We start from the raw sequence: 21,457 nt of genomic DNA on the forward strand, positions 1-21,457 counted from the left end.
AGCTGAAGCCCCAGTCAAGAGCTCATGGCTGAATTCTCTCTTCCGTTTCCTGCAGATGTGAGGACCTGCCTCTTATGTAGGTATTGACTTTGGAAATGCAAGCCTTGCCAGGATGCCCCCATCTCATGGGAGCACATAACCCAGATTCTGACTACAGATGGGCAGTTCCACATGGAATATACCCATGTGGAGGTCCTGTTTCCTTTCCCAGGGTGGCTTCTGTCCTCCATCACTCCTAGTCTAAGAGGCATCCTCTTTCCAAACACTTTGACATCTGTTTACATCGGTGTTTTTTCCTAAGAGCAGATTTAAAACTATTCATTCAACATCCATTAATTCCACAAACACCCCTGAAGCACTTATTATGGGCCAGTTCCTATGTTAGACATTTCACAAATGTTGTCTCTCCGAATTCTCACAAACTCCAAATAAATTGAGAATTTTAATCTCCATTTAGTAGCACGTTCCAGTTATGGAGAATGGCATATGCAAAGGCCAAGAAGCCAAGGAGAGCAGGGGCTGAATTCAGTGTCTGAGGCAAGGGGTGAGAGGCAAGAAGTGTTTGGAAATCAATCATCGAGGAGGGCAGCTGCAGGGCACCGAGGCTTGGGGTGCAGCCCTTGGAGATGTGACAGGGCAGGATGTGCATCTGAGAGTGACAACTCGATGCAGGGTGGAATTGGAGGGCCTGGACTGGGAGACGAGGTAACCAGGGGTTACCATCTCCCCAGGGAGAAATGAGGGCACCTGAACTATGCGGTGGCCATGGGAAGTGACCATGTAGAGAGGATGTTAGGAAGCTTCCCCAGGGGTGAAACCTTTAAGCCTGGGCAGGGGACGGGCAGCCAGTGACAGTGTGCAGGGCATGGCACCTCCCACAGGTACTGGGCTGCAGCTGCCCCTAGTCACATCCTGCCTGCCTTCTCCTCTCCCCTGCACACCTGGGTGGTCTTGCTGCAGGACTGGCTGTGCCCCAGGCTCCCGTGGCTGAGCCAACCCTGCAGTGCAAATGTCAGGCCTTTGAAGTGGACCAAGCCACTTCCCTTTCAGGAACCTGGGTCAGGGTATTGTAGAGGCCCTCACTCTGGGCCTTCCTGTATTGGCAGCTTTTATAGAACACCCCGGGAGCAGAGAAGTGGGCTTTTTCTCAAAGGGCAGCTCTGCAACCCTTCAGAACATGCAAACCTGAAAGGCCTGGATCAGGCCCGGGGGGCTGTGGCAGTCGTGACCTTGCTGCCGGGCCAGGAGGAAGCCAGGGACATGCGCCCAGGTGAGCAGATTTCAGACAACGCTGGGGATGTGAGACTCAGGGCTGATCCTTGCTCAGTCTTTTGACCCAGAAGCTACAGAAGCCAGATATGACCCCTGCTTGCCCTTGAAAAGCTTTCGGACCAAGGGGCATTGGAGGAGAGGGTGAGTGGTGGTGGAAGATAGAAACTGCTTTTCACGATAGTCCCCACGCTTCTGTGTGCAAGACCCACGCTGGACCCCAGCCGCCAGCGATACCCCTGGACAAGCTCTCAGCTCATCGACATTGAAGTCAGGAGCCTGCTTGGGTCCTTCATTTCCCCTTCCATTCCTTTCTGTCCCTGTTACCCCCCAAAACAGAAATGCATGCAAAGAGCTCAGGATGGTACTAGGCACCCAGGGTTATCACCATCTGCATTTCACAGGGCGGGTAAATCAGGGCTGCCCCACTGCACCTCTCCAGGGCCACTGATCGCACTGTATTTTATTGTCATCAAGATAAGGCTAGAGCTTTAAATGACTTGTTCAACATCACCTTGCAAGTAAGTTCCAGAGGAGATTCAGTTCACCCATACAGTGAGCATTTATCAAGCAGGTGCTATATCCGTGTGCTACTGTCCACTCTGGGGGTTCAGCAGTGAGTGGAGGTGGCCCAGGTTGTGATGAATCCAAAGCTCTTGCTCATCCTCCCAGGGCCCCAGCTAAGCTCCCCACATGGTAGAGTAAGAGTTGTACTGTATGACAGCAAAAGGGGACCCCAGCATGCATCTCTAGGGTGGCGAACTGAACCAGCTGGGCCCCTTGCAGCTGTGTATCCACTTAGAATGGAGGCCACAGGCTCCCAGGAAAGCCTCTTCCAGCTCTGGCTCTTGTCTGCCTCTGACTTTACTCCATGTGGCATCTCTGACCTGGTCCCAGGTCTTTTGCTGTGCATCTGGGTCTTTCCTCTGCCATGCCCTTGGCCTCGACACTTGGCCTCTCTTTAGCTTCTCAAGTCTGCTCTTACCTGAAATGCTTTTACAGTCTTTTGTCACTTTAGTGCTGCAGTGTTCCTAGGCCAGCCAGAGCCCAGGGCTCCTGCCAGCAGAGGGGTGAGGTGACAGTGTCTGCTCTGCTTGTTTGTCTTTTGCTGGTGAACTCTGTGCTGGACCTCATCTGAGATGTGAGGGAGAGAGGCAAGGACTCTTTCAGGCCAGGGTCCCTTCTCTGACCCTGTGACCTGTAGCTCCAGCTCGGGCTGTTTGCCCCTCGAGACCAGCAGTGAGTGAGGGTCCATGCAGCTGAGAGCCTCTGTCCTTCTACACTTCTCCTCTTGGCTCAGGGACCTGGCTTGACCAAGCCGGGACACTGGGACACTGGTCTTCACCTACCCACCGTGAGGAAAGGCTTTTCTTATGTTTGTCAGGACCTGGAGGGTGCCCCAAGCAGAGGCTGCCTTTTTACTATATGTTCTTGATCTTTTCCCCTAAAAGTCCCTTCTCTGGACAACCAGACTGTGAGGGTGGCATCCCTCCCTGTGTATACCCACCAGTGGACCTGGCAAGTCACCTAAGTGAGGGTGCTGAGGTTGGTGAGCAGACCGTGGAGCCACAGATCGGTACTGGAGTGTTAGCTTCTGCCAAGGCAGGGAGAAGTACTGAGACAGCACCTTACAAGAGAAGGGGCAGGAGTGAGTGGAGAGATGGAAGCAACTCCAAGTTGACTCAAGAAGGCTCAAGAAGACATTCTGAGCAACCTATAAACGAGAACCAGATTTTTGTTTGAACAAAGGAGGTACCCTCTCAAGTCAAAGTTGGAGGCAGAAAATCTCTTTTTCGTGCTATTTTGTATGTTTTCTCTTTTTGTGAACCAAGATCAATGTGTACATTCTTAGCAGAGATCCATCCATCCATCCATCCATCCATCCATCCATCCATCCATCCACCCATCCACCCATCTTCCCCACTCACCCCCACATACCCATCCATCCAGACTCATCCACCCATCCACCATGCATCCATCCATCAAACATGCGTTAAGCACCAACCGTGTGTCTTGGTTGGTGCTGAGTTCTAGAGATAGTGAAAATATATAGACCTGGAAAAGAGCATTGCTCAAGCCTGTTCTTCCTTTGGCCTTTCTGAGTCACATCCTGTTTTTTCCTCTTCATGGCAGGCCTTTCTGCATTCATACATTTGTATCATATGAATCACTTATGTAATTAAGTACTTTAATTTATTGTGACTAGAAGTGCTGGAGGGAAAAAAGGAAATTCCACTGGGCGCTAGTCTGGGACACTGCAGGGGAGGTGTTGCCCCGTGTGTGTGTGAATGCACGTATAGGCGGGGATGTGGGTCAAAGGGTCCCAGCTGGTTGAATAGCATTGGCTGTGAGTGGGTGGCCGGGAGATCCACAAACGTCTTGAGAGGAGAAATCTTCACATCATCAAGGACTCTCAGCTTTGAGTTATCCTTTTGGAAGAAATAAAATAAAAAATAAGACCAGGCCAACTCAAAGTGGCTTACATCCTCTTAGAACACCTCCATTATTGGTTTGTATTTCAGAGGGGAGGTACACATGTCAGAAATAATTTTGCAGTGGTAGAGGCTCCTGAGAGCTGGGGGCTGACAAGAGCAGGGAGTGGGTTTGTCTCTCTCATCGAGGCAATGATCCCCCAGGGTTCAAGGAGTGGGAGACAGTGTTCTGTCCTGTCTGTTCCCTGCAGGACAGGGGGTGAATTCCCGGTGGTGGGAGTGATTTCTCTCTGCTGTCAGGTAAGCATCTGTGTAGTGCAGGACCCTGAAAAAGGTCACTGGGCACTGACATGCCTGCTTCCCTATGGCCTGAGGACCTTGTTTAAATCAGCAGTGGTCGGTCACGCCAGGCATGCTCCTGCCACCTCTGAGACATCTCCTGTCCATCTTCCACCTACCGAATGGAGAGGCATCAGACATGCAGGCCTTAGTGACATACATCCCTGTGCCCACTGCAAGGACACCAGTTGAGGGTGGATAGGACAGGGCTGTGCAGGAATGGTCAAGCACAGGGACATCCATGGAGAAAGAGGTCAGCTCTGCTCAGACATGTCACGGCAGAGATGACCCCCGGAGGTTAGCATGAGTTGGGGAAAGGGCACGATGGAGCAGATGTGTGTGATGCCCTGGACCAGCTCCTTTGGGCCACCTCTGATTTCAGTTGCAGGGGACAGTTCCTAACACCCAAGTTCCTGTCTGGGCCTCTGCTTTGGGGTATCCCATCTAAGACTTGTGAGGAAGGGAATTGCAGGCTGAGAACAAGATAAGGAGGTGTTGAGAGTGTGAGGGGCATACTGGGGAGCAGTGGGAAGTGGCTGGAATTCTTCCCACAGCCCAAGGATCCTATTTGATCTTCCCAGGAGTCCTGTGAGGCCAACATATTCTCCTATTTATATCTGGCGATTTTGTTTTTCTGAAATATTTTTAGCAGACACCTTGCTGCTGAGGTGTGCAGAGAATCATCCCCTTGACCCACTTTGGCTAATGGTTGTTTGCGCAACAGTTACCCCTGAGGGGTCACAAACCTGACCGAGGATGGGTGTTACTTCCCCCCCGACTTCATGCTCCGTGACAACCCCTTGGAGGAGCGGGGTGGGGTGGGGTGGTGGTAACCTCGGAAAGCAGGGCTGCCCTCCTCCCCACCAAGGGCTCTTGTGACCGCTGGAGTCCAGGCTCATGCCCATCCGGGTCTTAATCACGGTCATGAGGGTGGCCCAGACCTGTCCCACCACTACTGTGGTGCCGTTCTTCTCACTGTTATTACAAACTTTCCCTTACTACCATGCTCTCGAGAGTTTTGAGAGGGACTATGTCACCTCTAAGATCCAGCTGTACTGTGGACAGCTAAGCAAAGGAGTAATTCTCAGAGGCTTATGGTTGCAAATTCCAGATGCGTCCCCTAGCCAGCAGTGATGTCACTGTAGCGCAGGCTCCGTGGCCTCCAGAATCTCACACAAGCTGCCAGTGTCACTCAGGCCACCATCTACCCTAGGCCTGTCCAGGGACCAGAGTGGTCTTTCTAAGGCACAGATCTGATTTCAGGCACAGATCCTAAAGCCACCTATGTTGTTCCTCTTTAGCATGGCCCACAGGGTCATGATCCCTGCCTCCGTACTGTCCCCTTGATGCAGACATCTTGAACTGTTTTCAGTCCCTCTAACCCAGGGGTCAGCCAGCTGTGGCCCACTGTCTATTTTCTAAATAAACTTTTCTTGGCATATCCTCTGTGTCTGTACCATTTGGAACAGCTTTCCTGCTAGAACAGCATGGTTGAGCAGTTGCAAAAGAGACTGATAAGACCCACAAAGTCTAAAATCTTTACCATCTCTTCCTTTGCCGAAAATGCTGGTGGAACCTGATCTACCTGGCCCAGCTTCTTTGCACCTCATGCCTCTTCAAATGTGGTGCCCTCCCTACAATGCTGCCCACCCTTTATCCTAATCCTTCTAGACTGAGCTTTCTGCCCATCCTTCCCTCCATCCTTTGTTACCTGAGTGTGATGCCCCCTCCAGTCTTACATAGAGCTGTGTCCAAGCCTCAGTCATGGCTCTGATCACACTGGTTCTGTTGATGTACAGATCCACCTCCCACTCTAGTTCCTGAAGCAGGGCCAGGTCTGATTCTACTCAGGACTCCAGCACCTGGCTGGGTGCTTGGATGACCAACTGGAAGCCGAAAAGATCATGGCCTAGGTATTGGGCCCCACTTCTCAGTGTTAGCATCGTGGGTCACTCTAGTCCTCTACTGGTTTCTCCCTGTCCCTGGAAATGCACCAGTGGAAAGGGTTTCACCATCTTTGTCTTTGCAGATCTCTAACCTCTACCTGTACGACAGTGTCCTGATGTTGGCCAACGCCTTCCACAGGAAGCTGGAGGACCGGAAGTGGCACAGCATGGCAAGCCTCAACTGCATCCGCAAGTCCACCAAGCCGTGGAATGGAGGGAGGTCCATGCTGGACACGATCAAAAAGGTGTGTGCAAGGGGCACCCTCCAGGCCAAGGCCAAAGACAAGCCCCTTCTCGCACCCCTGCTCTCTTCCCGCTCCAGGAGGCTGAGCTCTTTCTGTGGTCACCCAGCCAGGCCCCTCCCAGGCCTCTCCCCTTGCCACTCTTCCTGTCCCAGCATTTGAGGGCTGGTGAGCTGGGGTTCATGGATGTGTGTTATTATTATCTTCATTTTATATAAGGAGATTAGTATCGGAGAGGTTATGTAACTTGCCCAAGATCACAAGTAAGTAAAAAATGGAGGCAACCAGCTTGCTCATGCCTGCCAGATACCCCACTCTACAGGCTGCCACTGTCCCCAGGAGAGTTTGTCTCAGTTGGCAGTGCACGTGCTACTCAGCAGGACCTCACCTTGTGTGTGTGTGTGCACGTGTGTGTGCATCCCTGTGCATACGTCGGCATACCTATGACTTGGTGGATTTCGTGTCACGCCTCAGCATGTAGGACATCATGTGTCCTATATGCTTAGGTGTGGCCGTAAATCCATCAAAAGACTGGATCTGAAGTGAACTGGGTAATCCACAGAAGACGTGTTAGAGTGAATTGGCTTTGAGAGGCTTCAAAAAGACATTTAGGGAAATCTATAGTGCCAGGAGTCTTAGTCACAGTAAATTCTGCATGGTTTCCATAGCAGTGAATGGAGTCTGATGTTGGTTTGAATCTGCTGCAGCCCAAGCCCGAGCAGGGGCCTCTTTGGGGCCAGCTCATTCTCTCGGACTCTCCCCGCTTACAGTCTGTGGGAGATCAAGGCTGGATGTGACCCCCCACCCCAGGCTTGAAGAAAGAAAAGGGCTCAGCACAGGCTCACTCAGCCCCTCTGCTGCCTGCTACTCCATAGCCCACAGAGCGACCAGAGAGAGGCGCAGGGCTGGCACGCCCCTACATCCGGTGTGTGCCAGACACCACGCTTTGTACACATTTTCTCCTTCGGCCCTTGCAGGCTCTGTGATGTGGGTCTAATTAACTCCAGGCCGAAGCTGGGAGATGGGAGATGACTTGCCCAAGGTGGCAAAGCCAGGACTTGAGCTGGGTTTTAGCCTCCAATGCTCACGCTCAGTGCCCTGCCACTATCCGCCACCTGTGTGAGATGGCTCTCGCTGACCTTTGCCTTTCCTCTTGGCTCAGGCTAAGGTGAGCCCCTAGAGCAGGTTGCAGTGAAAGACTGTAAGCTCCAGGAGGGTGGGGACAAAATCTGCCCCTCTCTAATCTCAGGGCTGGCACGGTGTGTGGCATAAAGCAGATGCTGTAATCACATCAACGGCATGAATGATGGGGACAAGCCTAGGAACTTCCCTTGTGAGCAAGGGCCTAGGAAGTGTTGATCCTGCTCCGAGGCCCCAGGACTGCCAGCACCTCTTGCCTTATTACAGTGCGTCCATTGTTTCCCAGACCTTGGAGACCACTTCCTTTTTCTTCCTTGCCTTTGGGATTCCATCCCCTTCCCGTCCACGTTTGCCCTACCCTCTCATGGTTTTTCCTTCTCTCTCGCAGGGCCACATCACTGGTCTCACAGGGGTGATGGAGTTTCGGGAAGACAGATCGAACCCCTACGTGCAGTTTGAAATCCTGGGCACGACCTACAGCGAGACCTTTGGCAAAGACATGCGGAAGGTAAGCCTCGGGGCGCGCACCTCCTGCTTTTCCTACTGCCACGCGTTGGGCCTGTGTTCCAAGCAGATGTTAACCGGCACGAAAGTCCCCTCTCCAGTCTTTCTCTGCAGATGCTGCTGTTGATGCTGGTGTTTGTGGGGCATGGTGGGGAGGGGGCTCCAAGGGGTTTCGGACAGAAAGTGCCATTAATTCAGCTCTGAGTGCAGCAGGGGCGTCTGGTGCCAGTGGGTCCTGCTGCTTGGGCCTGGAGGACCAGCCTTGTGGTCCTGGACAAGGCCGGAGGGGGCGATGTGTTTTCCTGGGGTCGCTGACATCAGCCCAACGTCGGGGACAGGTGTGACTGTTACTGAGGCAGGAGGCAGAGGTTACGGCCAGAGAGTGTCCCCGATCCAAGAGTGAGGCAAAGCCATGGCCAGAAAATGCGCTCCGCGGAGCGTGAGAAGCAGGCAGTGCAGGCGCCCATTGGAGACACAAGTGAGAGACAGGTGAGCCACAGAGTTCAGGGTGGGCTTTGACTTGCTTTTATTTGGTGCTGATGCAAGTGGCAGGCCTGGGGACTCTTTTCAGTGATACTTTGTCTCTTACTCCCCCACCCCATGGGGGGGATTTTCAGAATTGAGGTCTGGCGAGGTGGCCTTTACCCAGAGTTGGAACTCCCCAAATTGAAGGGGTGGCCTGTGAAGTCAAGAGTCGAATAAGGTGTTAGGACCAAGAGGTCAGTGTGGCAAGCAAGGGGATGGAACAGTTATCCAGCAAGGGACCTCAGATGCGGTGCCTATGAGCTGGTGTGGAGCCAATAGCGGGGGTGCAGGTAAGGGCAGTGGCTGGCTCTCCAGGGATGCTCTCCCACAAGTGGCCTGCACAGGAAGACCACGTGCTTGTTGGAGCCAGAGATGGGAGCACCCATGATGTAAAGGGGTCACAGGGCTCTGTCTAATCAGGAAAGCACTAAAGCACGAGCTGGTTGGCATAGACTCAGGCAGAGGCTCCTGCAGTCACACACACACACACACACCCCCCCCCCACACACACACACATTTCTATACATCTGAGGGGGAGACATCTCTACTAATGATAGTGCCCTGGAGTTGAAGGGCATGGTGAGCTCTCAGCAGGTGGGATAAACCTCTAATAGAGAGCCCTCTAGCCTGGCCTCTAGCATTGGCTGGGGGCGGCAGAGGGGCAGGAAGGGGTTACATGATGTTGGGGTACTGAGAATCTGGATGAAGGCATTCTCTGGCTGTGCCCCTTGAGGACCAGATGGAAGGATGCATGTGTGAAGTCGTGGAGGGTGTGAGAGCTGGAAAGCACGGGGGGAGCACTCATCAGTTAGAACATGGGGAGGAGGCCTGGCTTGCTAGGGAGAGGCTGGGTTGGCTGGGGGGTCCATTTGTGATGTGGGGATGGTGGACTTTCAGCCTGTTCTGTGACAGAAAGTATAGTCATGAGTTGGTCAAATAATAAGAAGTTCAATAATTTGTTGTGAGGCAATGGTGACACCCAAGCTTTGATGACATTTGGGAGCTCGGAGGATTGTTTGTGGCATCAGAAAGGGGGTTAGTGACTATGGTGTGAAACCTTGGGAAGCCAGGGTGTGGCCTGCAATGTCAAGGGTGTCAGAGATGACCTGTGATGTCTGTTAGGGTTGCCCAAAGCTGTGAGGTTTGGTGGGTGGGAGCCTGGGGATGGGTGGTCAGCGTTGGTCTGGGTCATTCATGGCCACAATAGAAACTGGCTTGTGTTGGGACTCCCACGTGGCAAGGGGAAACCAGGACCAGGGAGCCCTTTCAGTCACTCTGGTATGAAAGGAGCTGCCTGCCTCAGTGACCATTCATATTTGCCACAGTACTTGCCTTCATCTCCAAGTCTTCCTCTGAGGTCCTAGAAAATCAGGCCCTGCCTGCTGGCTCCTTTGCTACCCCCCTCCACTTTCTTTTAGCTCAGCTCTAACCCCAAGGTTCCCCCGTTGGGTGGGAATGTTGGCTGTAGGGCTCCCTGCCTCGTCTTAGGCAGCTGACTGGAGTCATGCTGGCTACTCCAGGTGCCTGAGAGACAGGAGGTACTGCGTCCTCCACTTCCCATTTCAGGTGTCTGGGCCTTCTGTGTTGCCATGGCAACGCTCCTCCAATACCCTGAAGCCAATGGGAGCTGGAATCTCTCGGTATAAGGAGCTGCTGAGCAGGAGGTCTGAATGTGATTGAGTTGGAAGGGAAGCTGATTTTCAAGTGGGCTTTATTTTTAAATGTAATCTTTTGTCATTTTAAAATTTGCCCTTAATAACTGCATATCCCAGTTGTTATCTGTCTGCCTGGCAGCTTATCTCTGTTAAGGAGAAGTTATCTGGAAAGCAGGGAATGGGATTTACCATAGCAAATGTTTGCTATTCAGGCCCAGGGTGCCTTAAAGCAAGGCCTTGGGGGGTTCAGGATGAAGCAAGGAGAGCGCATTGGGACAGAGTGGCAGGGGTCTAGGAGAGCATTTAAAGGCAGAGCTGAGCTGTGGTTCCTGGTGGAAGATGGGGCTGGGAGGGGTAGGGCTGGGAAATTGGGGCAACCTAAAAATAAAGTTGAGGGTGGGCAGCAGATGTGATGGTAGGGTTAGGGTTCAGAGACACACAAAAGGCAGTGCAAAGATCAGTCATCCTTAGGAGGCAAGGGCAGCTCTGAGGAGGCCCCCTCAACTGCATCTCTGTGGATAGAGGAGCCAACTGGACTGATGGCAGGATGCTCTCATGGTGGAGCAGTGTCAGGGGTTCCCTGAAAAGATGATATGGATCAATATATGAATATATTGTCTATCTATCTATCTATCTATATTGAAAGACAACAACAGTAAACAAACACAGACACAAAAACAAAAACCAAGTAGTTTCTTTAAGATTTAAATCCAGAGGAATTGTTTAAATTAAGGAGCAAATGGATGTTTTCTTTAAGTGAATACCCTGGAGGGAACTCTCGGGGAGGGTGAGTCACCCAGACATTTTAGATTAAGTGGCATCAAGAGGCTGTAGATTACTCAGCCCCTCCAGAGGATGGAAGGAGTGGGTGATCGCCTTTCACTGCAGGGTGCTGGACAAATACTAATTAAATTATCTCATCCAGGAAGCGCGTTCTTGTTGAGGGAGTGTGGGATGGCAAAATCAAAGGTCTATGTCACCTGCTTGCTGTGTAACTCCGGCAAAATATTAATCATCTTTGTGTTCCGCTTGGCGCTGTCTGGCATGGGTGATTACCAAGCAACCCCGCCAGGGGCAGGCTTTGCTGGAAAGTCTTGTCCAGCTCCCACAGGACTTGGCTTAATATTTGTCCTGGGGACCCATGCTTGTTCCTATTGGAGCCCTACACTTTTCTCTTTGGCTTTCTCTTTGTTCGGACGGAAGTCTCCAGAGGAGGGTCCCATGGGTTCGTCCTTGCACATGTCCTCAGCTCATGACATGAGCTGGGATGGGATTGGTGGAGACCACCTGTAGGAAAGTTTCCAAAGGTGGGGGCAGGGAAAATTGTTTAAAGCACAGGACAAGAGGGAGCCAAGGAGGGACCACTGAGCACCTACTGTGGACAAAGATGCATCGCAGTACGTTGTCTCCCTGACTTGGGGGCCTTTGTGATGCTCCTGGCTCTGCTCTCCTGAGCTTTTGCAGCCACTTCCTTTTTTGGAATTTTCATGTTCTCAGATGGAAGGTGCAAACAATAGGAACCTCCTGGTCAGCCAGAGTAATGACCCTGATGCAGCACTTGGCAGTGAGAGCTCTCCCGTGTGGCCTGGGCCATCAGCTTCGGGCGGCTGGAGCTATACACCTTCTCTGAGTATTCTACCCCAGATCTCACAAGAGCAGAGAGGCACAGGGAGGCTTAGAGCATGGCTTTCTGCCTGCAGGTGCCCTGGATACGAAGCTCCTCTCCACACCCGTGTGCCAAAGCTCGAGGCCAGAGACAGGAGCAGGGCTCTGCATGGTGGGCAGTGCCCATCCCCGCTTCCATGCCTGGGGCAGATTCCACTCCTTATAAAGACCAAGGGCTGAGAGGGAGCTGGGGGCTTCACCTCTGATGAGATTTTGTTTTTAGGACTGTTTTGATATGATGAATGGAAGAAGGAAAACATGGTTATCGTCTTCTCCACAAGCATGACTTGCCTGGAGTGTAACGTGAGCCACAGCCCAGCAGAAACATTCTTCCATGACATGATTGCTGAGGATGTCTGCCCTTCTCTGTCCTAAAGATTCCATTGTGGGGGAATCATTCCTTTCCACTAACAAGGTTCCCTGGTACAGTGAAACTCTGGGAAAATTGCCAGATGCCTGAAGGCCCTTTGAACCTCATTTCCCATGGGCACCATCCACCTAATTCACTAGCTCAGTGGAGGTTAGCCTGTCTCCTTGGGCAGGAGGGTGGGGAAGTGGGCGGGAAGCATCTGGAAAGACTGTGAAGCTGCTTTATGCGTTGACATTCCAGGACAAAGGACACCCTGGTGTGATGAGAGAGAGAAAGGGACTGCTTTATGCTCCTTCCCATAGAGTAGAATTGAGTTAGGACCAAGAGACTGAGAAAGGATTTAGCCCAGTGGTTTTCCAGCTTTCTCTAGTCCTAGAAAATCTGTTGCAGCAGTACCTTACTGCAACCCACATATATTAAACCGTCGTGGAAGCAGACATGCAGTGGTTACGATGGTGGGGAATTGGGACAGGGGGTCTTGAGCTTCACCTGAACGGTCTCCCTGGTCCCCAGCCTCTCCATGGTGTCCTATGCAGCTCCAGTTGGGAAACTGAGGCCCAGAGCCTGGAGAGACTCAGTTAGGTGGTACCAACAAGCAGGTGGCTGTGCTGGGGCTGGAAGCCAGGTTTCCTGGGGTGGGGGTGGGGGGATGTGTGGCAAAGGGCCTGGAACATCGTTTCTGAATTTAGGGTGATGCAGTTCTGTGACTCCCTCACTCCCCTCAGCCTGTTTTCCGCTGCCGCCCACCCCACTCCCCCGGCCAGCATTAGGGCCCCATAGTTCCTTCCCATTGCTCTAGAGCCTGCTGACATGAAGTTCCACCAGTGCCCTTGGCTCAGCCTCCCTGTTCCAGCAGTTACCCAGGGAGATGGGAGGCCTTCCTTCTCCTTTACTAGTTTTCTCTGTCAATTTTGATTCTTCGTAAAAGCTGGCTTTGGACAGGAATCAAATGCCTCTCTTGATGTCATGTCCCTGGCAGGGCCTTGTGGCTGCTGTGAAAATAATTCACAGAGTAATAATTGCTCATCATGGAGTGATTGTCATGCTATAGGACCCCAGCCCTCCCTGGGCTTGGAAGTACATCATTAACATTCTAACCCAGGTCTGCTGCACTGTGTTACAAATTGTCCCACAGTCTCAGGGTCCAGGAGCTCTAAGCAGTGAGGCCAGGAGGAAAGGGTATCAGCCAGCGGACAAGAGAGCTCTGGTAATGAAGCAGGAGCTGCCTCTTAGAGCCCAGGTGGGATCCTTTACCTGGTGGCTCCCGCCGCAGTGCCAGGAGCCTCGCAGTGGGTTCAGTAATGGAGAAGGGGCGGTGGGCAGTGAGCGGTGGTGGGGCTGGGAGGAGCCAGCCTGAGAATTGTGCAGTGTCTCTATTAAGCTGCTCTGATAGAGACTCCGGCCATGCAAAGGGAGTCACAGAAGAGAAATAAACTTCAGTCTCTTCGTGGATTAGCATTCCTGCAGCGTATTTCCCAAGTAAAATGTCAACCCTTCCAAACCCTTGTGCTGAACCACTTTGGATAGAGCTGAGACCCAAAACAAACACTGCTGCTTCATCTGAGTAAAGGGATAAGGAAAAGATACGATTAAATATTTCATTTTAAGTGACATCTCTTCGTTTTGAAGATAGCATCGATACATGCTCATAGGGTAGAATGTTTAGAAAATACAGATAAATGAAAAGAAGAATATAAAAGTCAGCTATAATCTCTGAACCAAGAAATAAATACTGTTAGCATTTCTGGTGCATTTTCCTTATACTTATTTTTTTCTTTTTTCCATCACCCTGCACATAGAGATAGAGATAGTAATATGTATACTTATCAAATTGCTATTTATTGTACATAAATTTTACATCCTAACTTCTCCACTTAATTCTGTCTTGGGAGTATTTTCTCACTTCTTTAACTATTCTTTACAACTATTTTTAATGGAAACACATTACTCAACTTACAGGGAGACATCGTTAATTTTATCTTTCCATATGATGTATCTTTAGGCATTTGCACCGTATTATTATAAAATAGTATTGTGACAGATATCCAAAATACATATACTTTTATTACATCTGTATTTCTTTAACTTTTTTTAGTAAGTGGAATTACCAAGCCACGGATAATAATTTTAGGTTCTTGATGTACTTGATACGTACATATTTTCAAATTGATTATAGAAAGATTTAATAATTTACACATCCATCAGTAATATATGGAAGTCTCTGTTATATCCTATACTCAAAAATTGAGTGATAGATTAAACATTTTTGCTAATTTGGTAACCGTATGAAAAAATGCTACTAAATTTGCATTTTTTAGGAGATTGTACATTTAAAAATGTGATCATTGGTCATATATATTTCACATTTTGTAAATTATACCTCAGGTCCTTTGCTTTTTTATATCAGGAATGAAATTTTTCTTGTCAACTCATATAACCTGTCTTTCGGAAGGGAATTGATAGTTACTTGTGTCAAATATGTTGTTCCCATATATCCTTTGCTTGCTTGCTTATTTATTTATTTATTTATGGCTGCGTTGGGTCTTTGTTGCTGCACACGGGCTTTCTCTAGTTGCAGTGAGCGAGGGTGTGCAACTCTTTGTTGCGGTGTGCGGGCTTCTCATTGCAGTGGCTTCTCTTGTAGCAGAGCACGGGCTCTAGGTGCGCGGGCCTCAGTAGTTGTGGCTCGTGGGCTCTACAGCGTAGGCTCAGTAGTTGTGGTGCACAGGCTTTGTTGCTCTGCGGCATGTGGGATCTTCCCGGACCAGGGATTGAACCCGCGTCCCCTGCATTGGCAGGCGGATTCTTAACCACTGCGCCACCAGGGAAGTCCCTTATCCTTTGCTTTTGAATTAAGAAAATATTTTCACATAGAGACATTTAAAAATGTATGTGTTTATATTTTTTTGGAAAGCCATACCCAGTTTGCAAAGTAGATACTCTTCATCCATACTTTCTTCTAGTATTTTTATGGTTTGATTTTATTTCAATGAAATCTGCCATCTACTTGGGATTAGATTTGGGGTAAATTGTGAGGTTATGGCCTATCTTTTACATTTTTCAGTACTGGCTCCTTCTGTCATTTATCCAGTAATCCTTCCTTTCCCCCATGGACTTGAATGTCATATTTATCATATGTTCTACTAAATTTTATGTATTTCCTCAGTGATTTTTAGAAAATTCTTAGACTCTTTTCTTTCTTTTCTTCCTCTGCTTAAATGTAATTCATCTTTGTATATTATTAGAATGTACTTGTCTGCAAGTAACAATGCTTACTTTGAGTGGCTTAAGGAATAAGGAAGACTTATTATCTCACATGAAAAGAGGCCTGGAGCTAGGGTGCCTCCAGGGTTGGCCACTTCAGATGATCAGTGCCCAGATCAAGGGCTCTGGTCTTTTTCATCTTTCTTCTTGGCTCTCCACAGGGCGGAGTCTGAGCTCTCCTCATAGTTTTAGGATGGCTGTGGCAGTTCCAACTGCCATACCCAGAAGGACAGCAGCACAGGGAAGAAGAGGGTATTGTTTTCTGTGTTTCCTTTTTATAGGTGGGGAGAACTTTCCCAGGAGTTGGCCCCGGCTTTCTGTTTTTATATAACGGTTGTTTTGCTTTTTTGTTATTGCAGTTGAAGTTTTCCACCTAGATGCATATGTGACCGTGACCAATAGCTTCTCTCTCAGATGCTTGTGTTCAACTTGTATTAGGGTTTACTCCCTTCATGATGTGGATGAGGAATTGCTCATTCTTTTGCCCTTGTATGGACAGAGCTCTTGAAAGTTGGGAAAAAATTCAGTTGTAAAATTATCTGGGCTAGATGTTGGTCTTGGAGCTATTACTTCAATATCTTGAAAAATTTCTTTTCTGGTTGCTACATTTCCTCGAGTAATTTTTAGTAACCTGCTGTACAGAAGATCTTAGAAAACACTGGCATTTTCAAATGTTTCATTAAAGCTCGATATAGTATTTGCAAATAATTTAAAAATATCTATCTGTTGAAATATCTTTCTCTTCATTGATACTATTGTGTTTTTGTGTTGTCTTCCTTTATTTCTTGATTAGACTTGACCGAAGTTTTTAAAATTGATTTCTTCAAAGAACTAGTTCTGATTTATTTAATCAATTTTGTTGCATTTTATGTTACTCTAATTAATTTGTTTTTCCTTCTTGTCTCCCTGCTGCTAGTATTCATTTCATCGTTAATTTTTAAACTTATGATGTGAAGTGTTAGATAATTTATTTTTATTCTTTCCAGTTTTGGAATGTTCTTATTTTATTCTGAATATAGTTGTGGCTGAATCCTAATGGTTTTTCTAACGAAAACTGAAGTGTAACACTCATATAGAAAAGTGCCTAAATCATGAGTAAATCACAGTGAATTTTCTGAACACACCCATGCAATCGACACCTACAAGAAACAGAACATCACCAGTGTCCCCGGAGGGCTCCCTCATGCCCCCTTCTGGTCATTACACTCATGAGCGGAAACACTACTGACGTCTAACGCACTTATTCTGACCTCTTTTGTAACGGCCTTCTTTTGCTTAACATCACGTTTGTGAGATTTACTATTATTATAATCGTATATAGTTTTAGTTCATTCATTTTATTGTGTTTTAAAATATAGGTTTTATTATTCACGTAGGGTGAGGCCAACAGGTCAGGAGATCCCTGCTATTGAAAAGATAGTTTGTTACAATTCCTAAGAGAAGGGGGCACACCACACCATACAGGGCCACATGGGGATGCACCAGGCTTAGTCAGGAGGCAGAAGCAGCAGGGTAAAATGTGAACAAGAGCCTTTATTGTGGTTTGTGTAGGAAGGAATGGGCAGAAAAGATAGACTTGGCTATTTTTGGCCCTTTGCATTTTCTTATAAATTTAGGATTTCGACTGAAATTGCATAGACTCTAGATCAACTTAGGGAGAATTAACATCTTACTAATATTCAGTAATCCAACTCATGAACATAATATCCCTGAAATTTATTTAGGTCTTTAATTTCTCTCAAGAGAGCTTTGTAGCTTTCACTGTAGAGATTATGAATAACCTTTGTTTGATTTTTGCCCCCAGATATTGACATTTATGATAATATATATAGTATACATTAAATTTATTTTTCTACTTGTTCATTGTGTGTATATAGAAACATAGTTGGTTTGTATATGAAACTTGTTTCTAGTGAACTCTAGTTATTGTTTTATTCTAATAGTTTTCCTGAAGATTCTTTAAGATTTTTCTATACACACAATCATATCATCTATGAAAAATGAGAGTTTTTTTTCTTCTTAAATTTTTATGCCCTTTATTTCTTTCTCTTTACTTATTACACTACTTAGGGTCATTAATTTACGTTGAATAGATGTAATGATAGTGGGTATCCTTATCTTGTTCTTAATCTCAGAGAATAACTTTTTATAATGCACCATTTTTTAAAAAGATATTTATTTTATTTATTTATTTGGCTGCGTCGGGTCTTAGTTGCTGCACGCGTGTTCTTCATTGCGGCTTCTCTCTAGTTGTGGTGTGTGGGCTCCAGAGCGCTTGGGCTTAGTAGCCCCGCTGCATGTGGTATCTTAGTTCCCCGACCAGGGATTGAACCTGTGTCTCCTGCATTGGAAGGTGGATTCTTTTTTTTTTTTTTTTAATTAATTAATTAATTAATTTTTATTTTTGGCTGCATTGGGTCTTTGTTGCTGCACGTGGGCTTTCTTTAGTTGTGGCGAGCAGGGGCTACTCTTCATTGTGGTGTGTGGGCTTCTCATTGCGGTGGCTTCTCTTGTTGCGGAGCATGGGTTCTAGGTGCAGGGGCTTCAGTAGTTGTGGCACGTGGCCTCAATAGTTGTGGCTCGCGGGCTCTAGAGCGCAGGCACAGTATTTGTGGTGCACAGGCTTAGCTGCTTCACAGTATGTGGGATCTTCCTGGAACAGGGCACGATCCCATGTCCCCTACATTGGCAGGTGGATTCTTAACCACTGTGCCACCAGGGAAGTCCCAGGAAGGCAGATTCTTAACCACTGGACTACCAGGGAAGTCCCAGTGTGCTTGGTAAATGTTCTTTTTTCAGACTCTGAGAAAATTCCCTTGAGTTTCTAGTTTGCTAACAGCTTTGTCAAAAGGGGTATTAGTCAAAGGCATTTTTACGTTTAGTCAAAGACTCTTTTACATCTATTGAGATAATTATATAACTTATATTTTCACTTTTTACTCTTAATGCAGTAAATTGCATTGATTTTTTTTCTGTTTTGATGCTAGCTTATTAATTCTCTTTTTTACATTAATACTATACCTTGCTGTTTTGAATATTATTATTTTACAATATGCTGCAGTACTTGGAAAGGTTGGTACCTCCTAATTTCTTTTCCTTTTCGTAATATTCTTTTTTTAAGTTAAACTTTTATTTTGAGATTAATGTAGATTCACATTCAGTTGTAATAAATAATACAGAGAGATCCCGAGATCCAATATACCCTTTATTGTTTCTTCCAATGGTAGACATTGATCCAGTGCATGAATGTGACTTTCAGATTTCCTCAGTTTCATTTGTGTGTGTGTGTGTGATGTGGTGTGTGTGTGTTGGGGGGGGGGTTGCTCTGGGTATTACAATATACATATGTGACTTATCAGTCTGTCAGTCAACATTTTACCACTTTGAGTGACATATGGAAATCTTACTTCCATTTGGGTCTCTTTACTTTCTTCACTTTTAAATTTCATTGTCTTGAGTATCAGTGTTATAATTTCTGTTTCAATCATCAAATATGAAATATAAAAAACTCATGAGGAGGTCAATCTATTGTATATTCTCATATTTCTACTCTTTCTGTTGTTCTTTATTATTTCTGATGCTCCAAGAATCCTTTTACCATTTCTTTTCTGTTTAATAAACTTCCTTTAGCCGATATTTAAGGATCAGTCTGTTAGCCACAAATTCTTTTTATTTTCCTTCATCTGGTAATGCCTTTATTTCTTTTTCATTCCTGAAAGATAGTTTTGCCAGATACAGAATTTGTGGTTGAGAATTCTTTTCTTTCAGCACTGGAAACGTGTTGTGCCATTTCTACTGCCCTCCGTGGTTTCAGATTAGGAATCTGCTGTCATTTAATTTGGTTTTCTTCTGGCTAGTTTCTCTCTGTGTGCTTTCAAAAAATTTTTTTTCCTGTGTTTGTTTTTCAGAAGTTGTATTATGATGTATTGTGTTATGGATTCCTTTGAATTTACCCTGTTTGGGGTTCCTAGATTCTTGTATCTCAAAGTTTAAGTCTTTCACTGAATTTGATAAATTGCTGGCCATTATTTATCTGAATACTCTTTCATCCCCACACTCTTTCTCCTCTCTTTCTGGTATTCCAATGAAATTAATATTAGATATTTTATTATTATTCCACAGGGCCCTGAGGCCCTATTCATTTTTTTTTCAGTCTCATGTTGTGTAAATTTTATCGTTCTATTTGCCAGTTTACTGATTCTATCCTCTGTCCTTTAAACTCTAAAATAATCCCATCCAGTGAGTTTTTTATTTTTGTTAATTTGCAGTTCCATAATTTCCATTTAGTTCTATTTTATACTTTCTCTTTGCTGAGATTTTCTATTTTTTCATTTGTTTCAAGAGAATTTGTAATTGCTTGTTGAAGCATTTTTATAATGAAATTTAAAATCCTCATCACATAATTCTCACATCTGATTGTCTTTGTCTTTGCATCAGTTGATTGTCATTTTTTTTTTTTTTTAAATCTCAGTTGTGATTTTCTGGGTTCTTGATATGATGAGTAATTTTTTTTTTATAAATTTATTTATTTTGGCCTTTCTCACCTTCTGAGATGGCCCACACTCTGTCTGTGGAGTGTGTTTCTCTATAAATAAGTCCGCTTGTTACCTATCACTTTGTCTCTCACTGAATTCTTTCTGCAATGAGACATCAAGAAGCTGAGCTTCATTAAGTCCTGAAACCAGGTGCTGACCCTTTATTCCCAACTTACAGCTAGACCAACTCCCGCTCATCATCAACACCACTGGGGACATCTTCTGTGCCGTTTCTTTGTGAGAACTTTTTGGGCACTAACACCTGGTTGGGAGACTACCTTGGAATGGAGAGCATCTAAAATCATACTGAAACCCCCACCAGGTGGGAGAAGTTAATTGTATGCTGCCCACAAGCACGTAGACCCCAGACCGGTTGGAACCAGAAGGCTGATGATGCTAACTCCTGTTTACCTCCCCACCAACCAGTCAGAAGAACGTCCACCAGCTGATCATGCCCTTCTCTTTGAACCATTACTGTAAAACTCCTCACTACCCCCTCCAGGTTGGGACACACAGTTTTGAGGGCATGGGCCTGCTGTGGCCCCCTTTGCCTGGCAAAGCAATAAAGCTATTCTTTTCTACTTCACCCAAAAAAAAAATTTTTTTTTTAATTTTATTTATTTATTTTTGGCTGTGTTGGGTCTTCGTTGCTGTGCTCAGGCTTCCTCTAGCTGCGGAGAGCGGGGGCTACTCTTTGTTGCAGTGCGCGGCCTTATCGTTGTGGTGGCCTTCTGTTGTTGTGGAGCACGGGCTCTAGGGTGCATGGGCTTCAGTAGTTGTGGCTTGCAGGCTCTAGAGCGCAGGCTCAGTAGTTGTGGCACACGGGCTTAGTTGCTCCGCAGCATGTGGGATCTTCCTGGACCAGGGCTTGAACCCATGTCCCTTGCCCTGGCAAGCAGATTCTTAACCACTGCGCCTCCGGGGAAGCCTGAGTAATTTTTATTATATACTGAACATCATGGTAATTATCTTAGGAGACTGTGTTCTATTTAAGTCTTTTGTTTTAGTAGGGATTTATCCTGTTTAGTTTAAGCATACATGTCTGGCCTATTTTTGTCTGCTGTGCTTACAATGACTACTTAATTTTAAGAGCTGGTGCTATTTTGTGCTGCTGATTTAGTCTGCTTGGTTTACCTGGTGCCATTGGGCTCCTATAGCTCCCTCTTCATGCTTCCTGAAGAAGGTGAAGGGATTTCTCCAGGATGGACCCCACCTGGTACCTCTGGTTGAAGGAAGAGAATCTCTGGCCTGTGAAGATGAGGAGCACTTCCCAGGCTGGGCACCTGAGGCCAGACCACCCTGCCTGTGGGGAATGGAGAGCACTTCCCTGGCTGAGTCCAGGCTGTGGCAGGATGCACCTTGCTAAGGCCACCTGGTGGCTCTCGGTGATGGAGGGCATTCTCAGGCCTATGGGGAAAAAGAAGCTTCATGTACTGAGCACTTGCCGTGGTGGAATCTCCCTTGTTGGTCCTGCCAAGCTGCCTCAGTGTCTCTTGGTAGGGGAACAGAGTCTTGTGCCCACAGCAACAAAAGGAATGCCTGGGCTATAAGCGCATGGTGAGACCCCCTTC

General features: G+C 47.1%; 1 protein-coding gene across 1 annotated transcript in view; it reads left to right on the forward strand.

The window, feature by feature from the left end:
* GRID1 (glutamate ionotropic receptor delta type subunit 1) overlaps nucleotides 1-21,457 on the forward strand; it is a 666,870-nt gene that overhangs the window by 445,158 nt on the left and 200,255 nt on the right. The window contains exons 7-8 of the mRNA XM_061196716.1: nucleotides 6,070-6,231; nucleotides 7,757-7,876. Of these exons, the coding sequence (XP_061052699.1) occupies nucleotides 6,070-6,231; nucleotides 7,757-7,876 (282 nt within the window). The remainder of the gene's footprint in view (nucleotides 1-6,069; nucleotides 6,232-7,756; nucleotides 7,877-21,457) is intronic.

The sequence above is a fragment of the Eubalaena glacialis genome, chromosome 1 (genome assembly GCF_028564815.1).
Source record: "Eubalaena glacialis isolate mEubGla1 chromosome 1, mEubGla1.1.hap2.+ XY, whole genome shotgun sequence".
NCBI lineage: Eukaryota > Metazoa > Chordata > Mammalia > Artiodactyla > Balaenidae > Eubalaena > Eubalaena glacialis.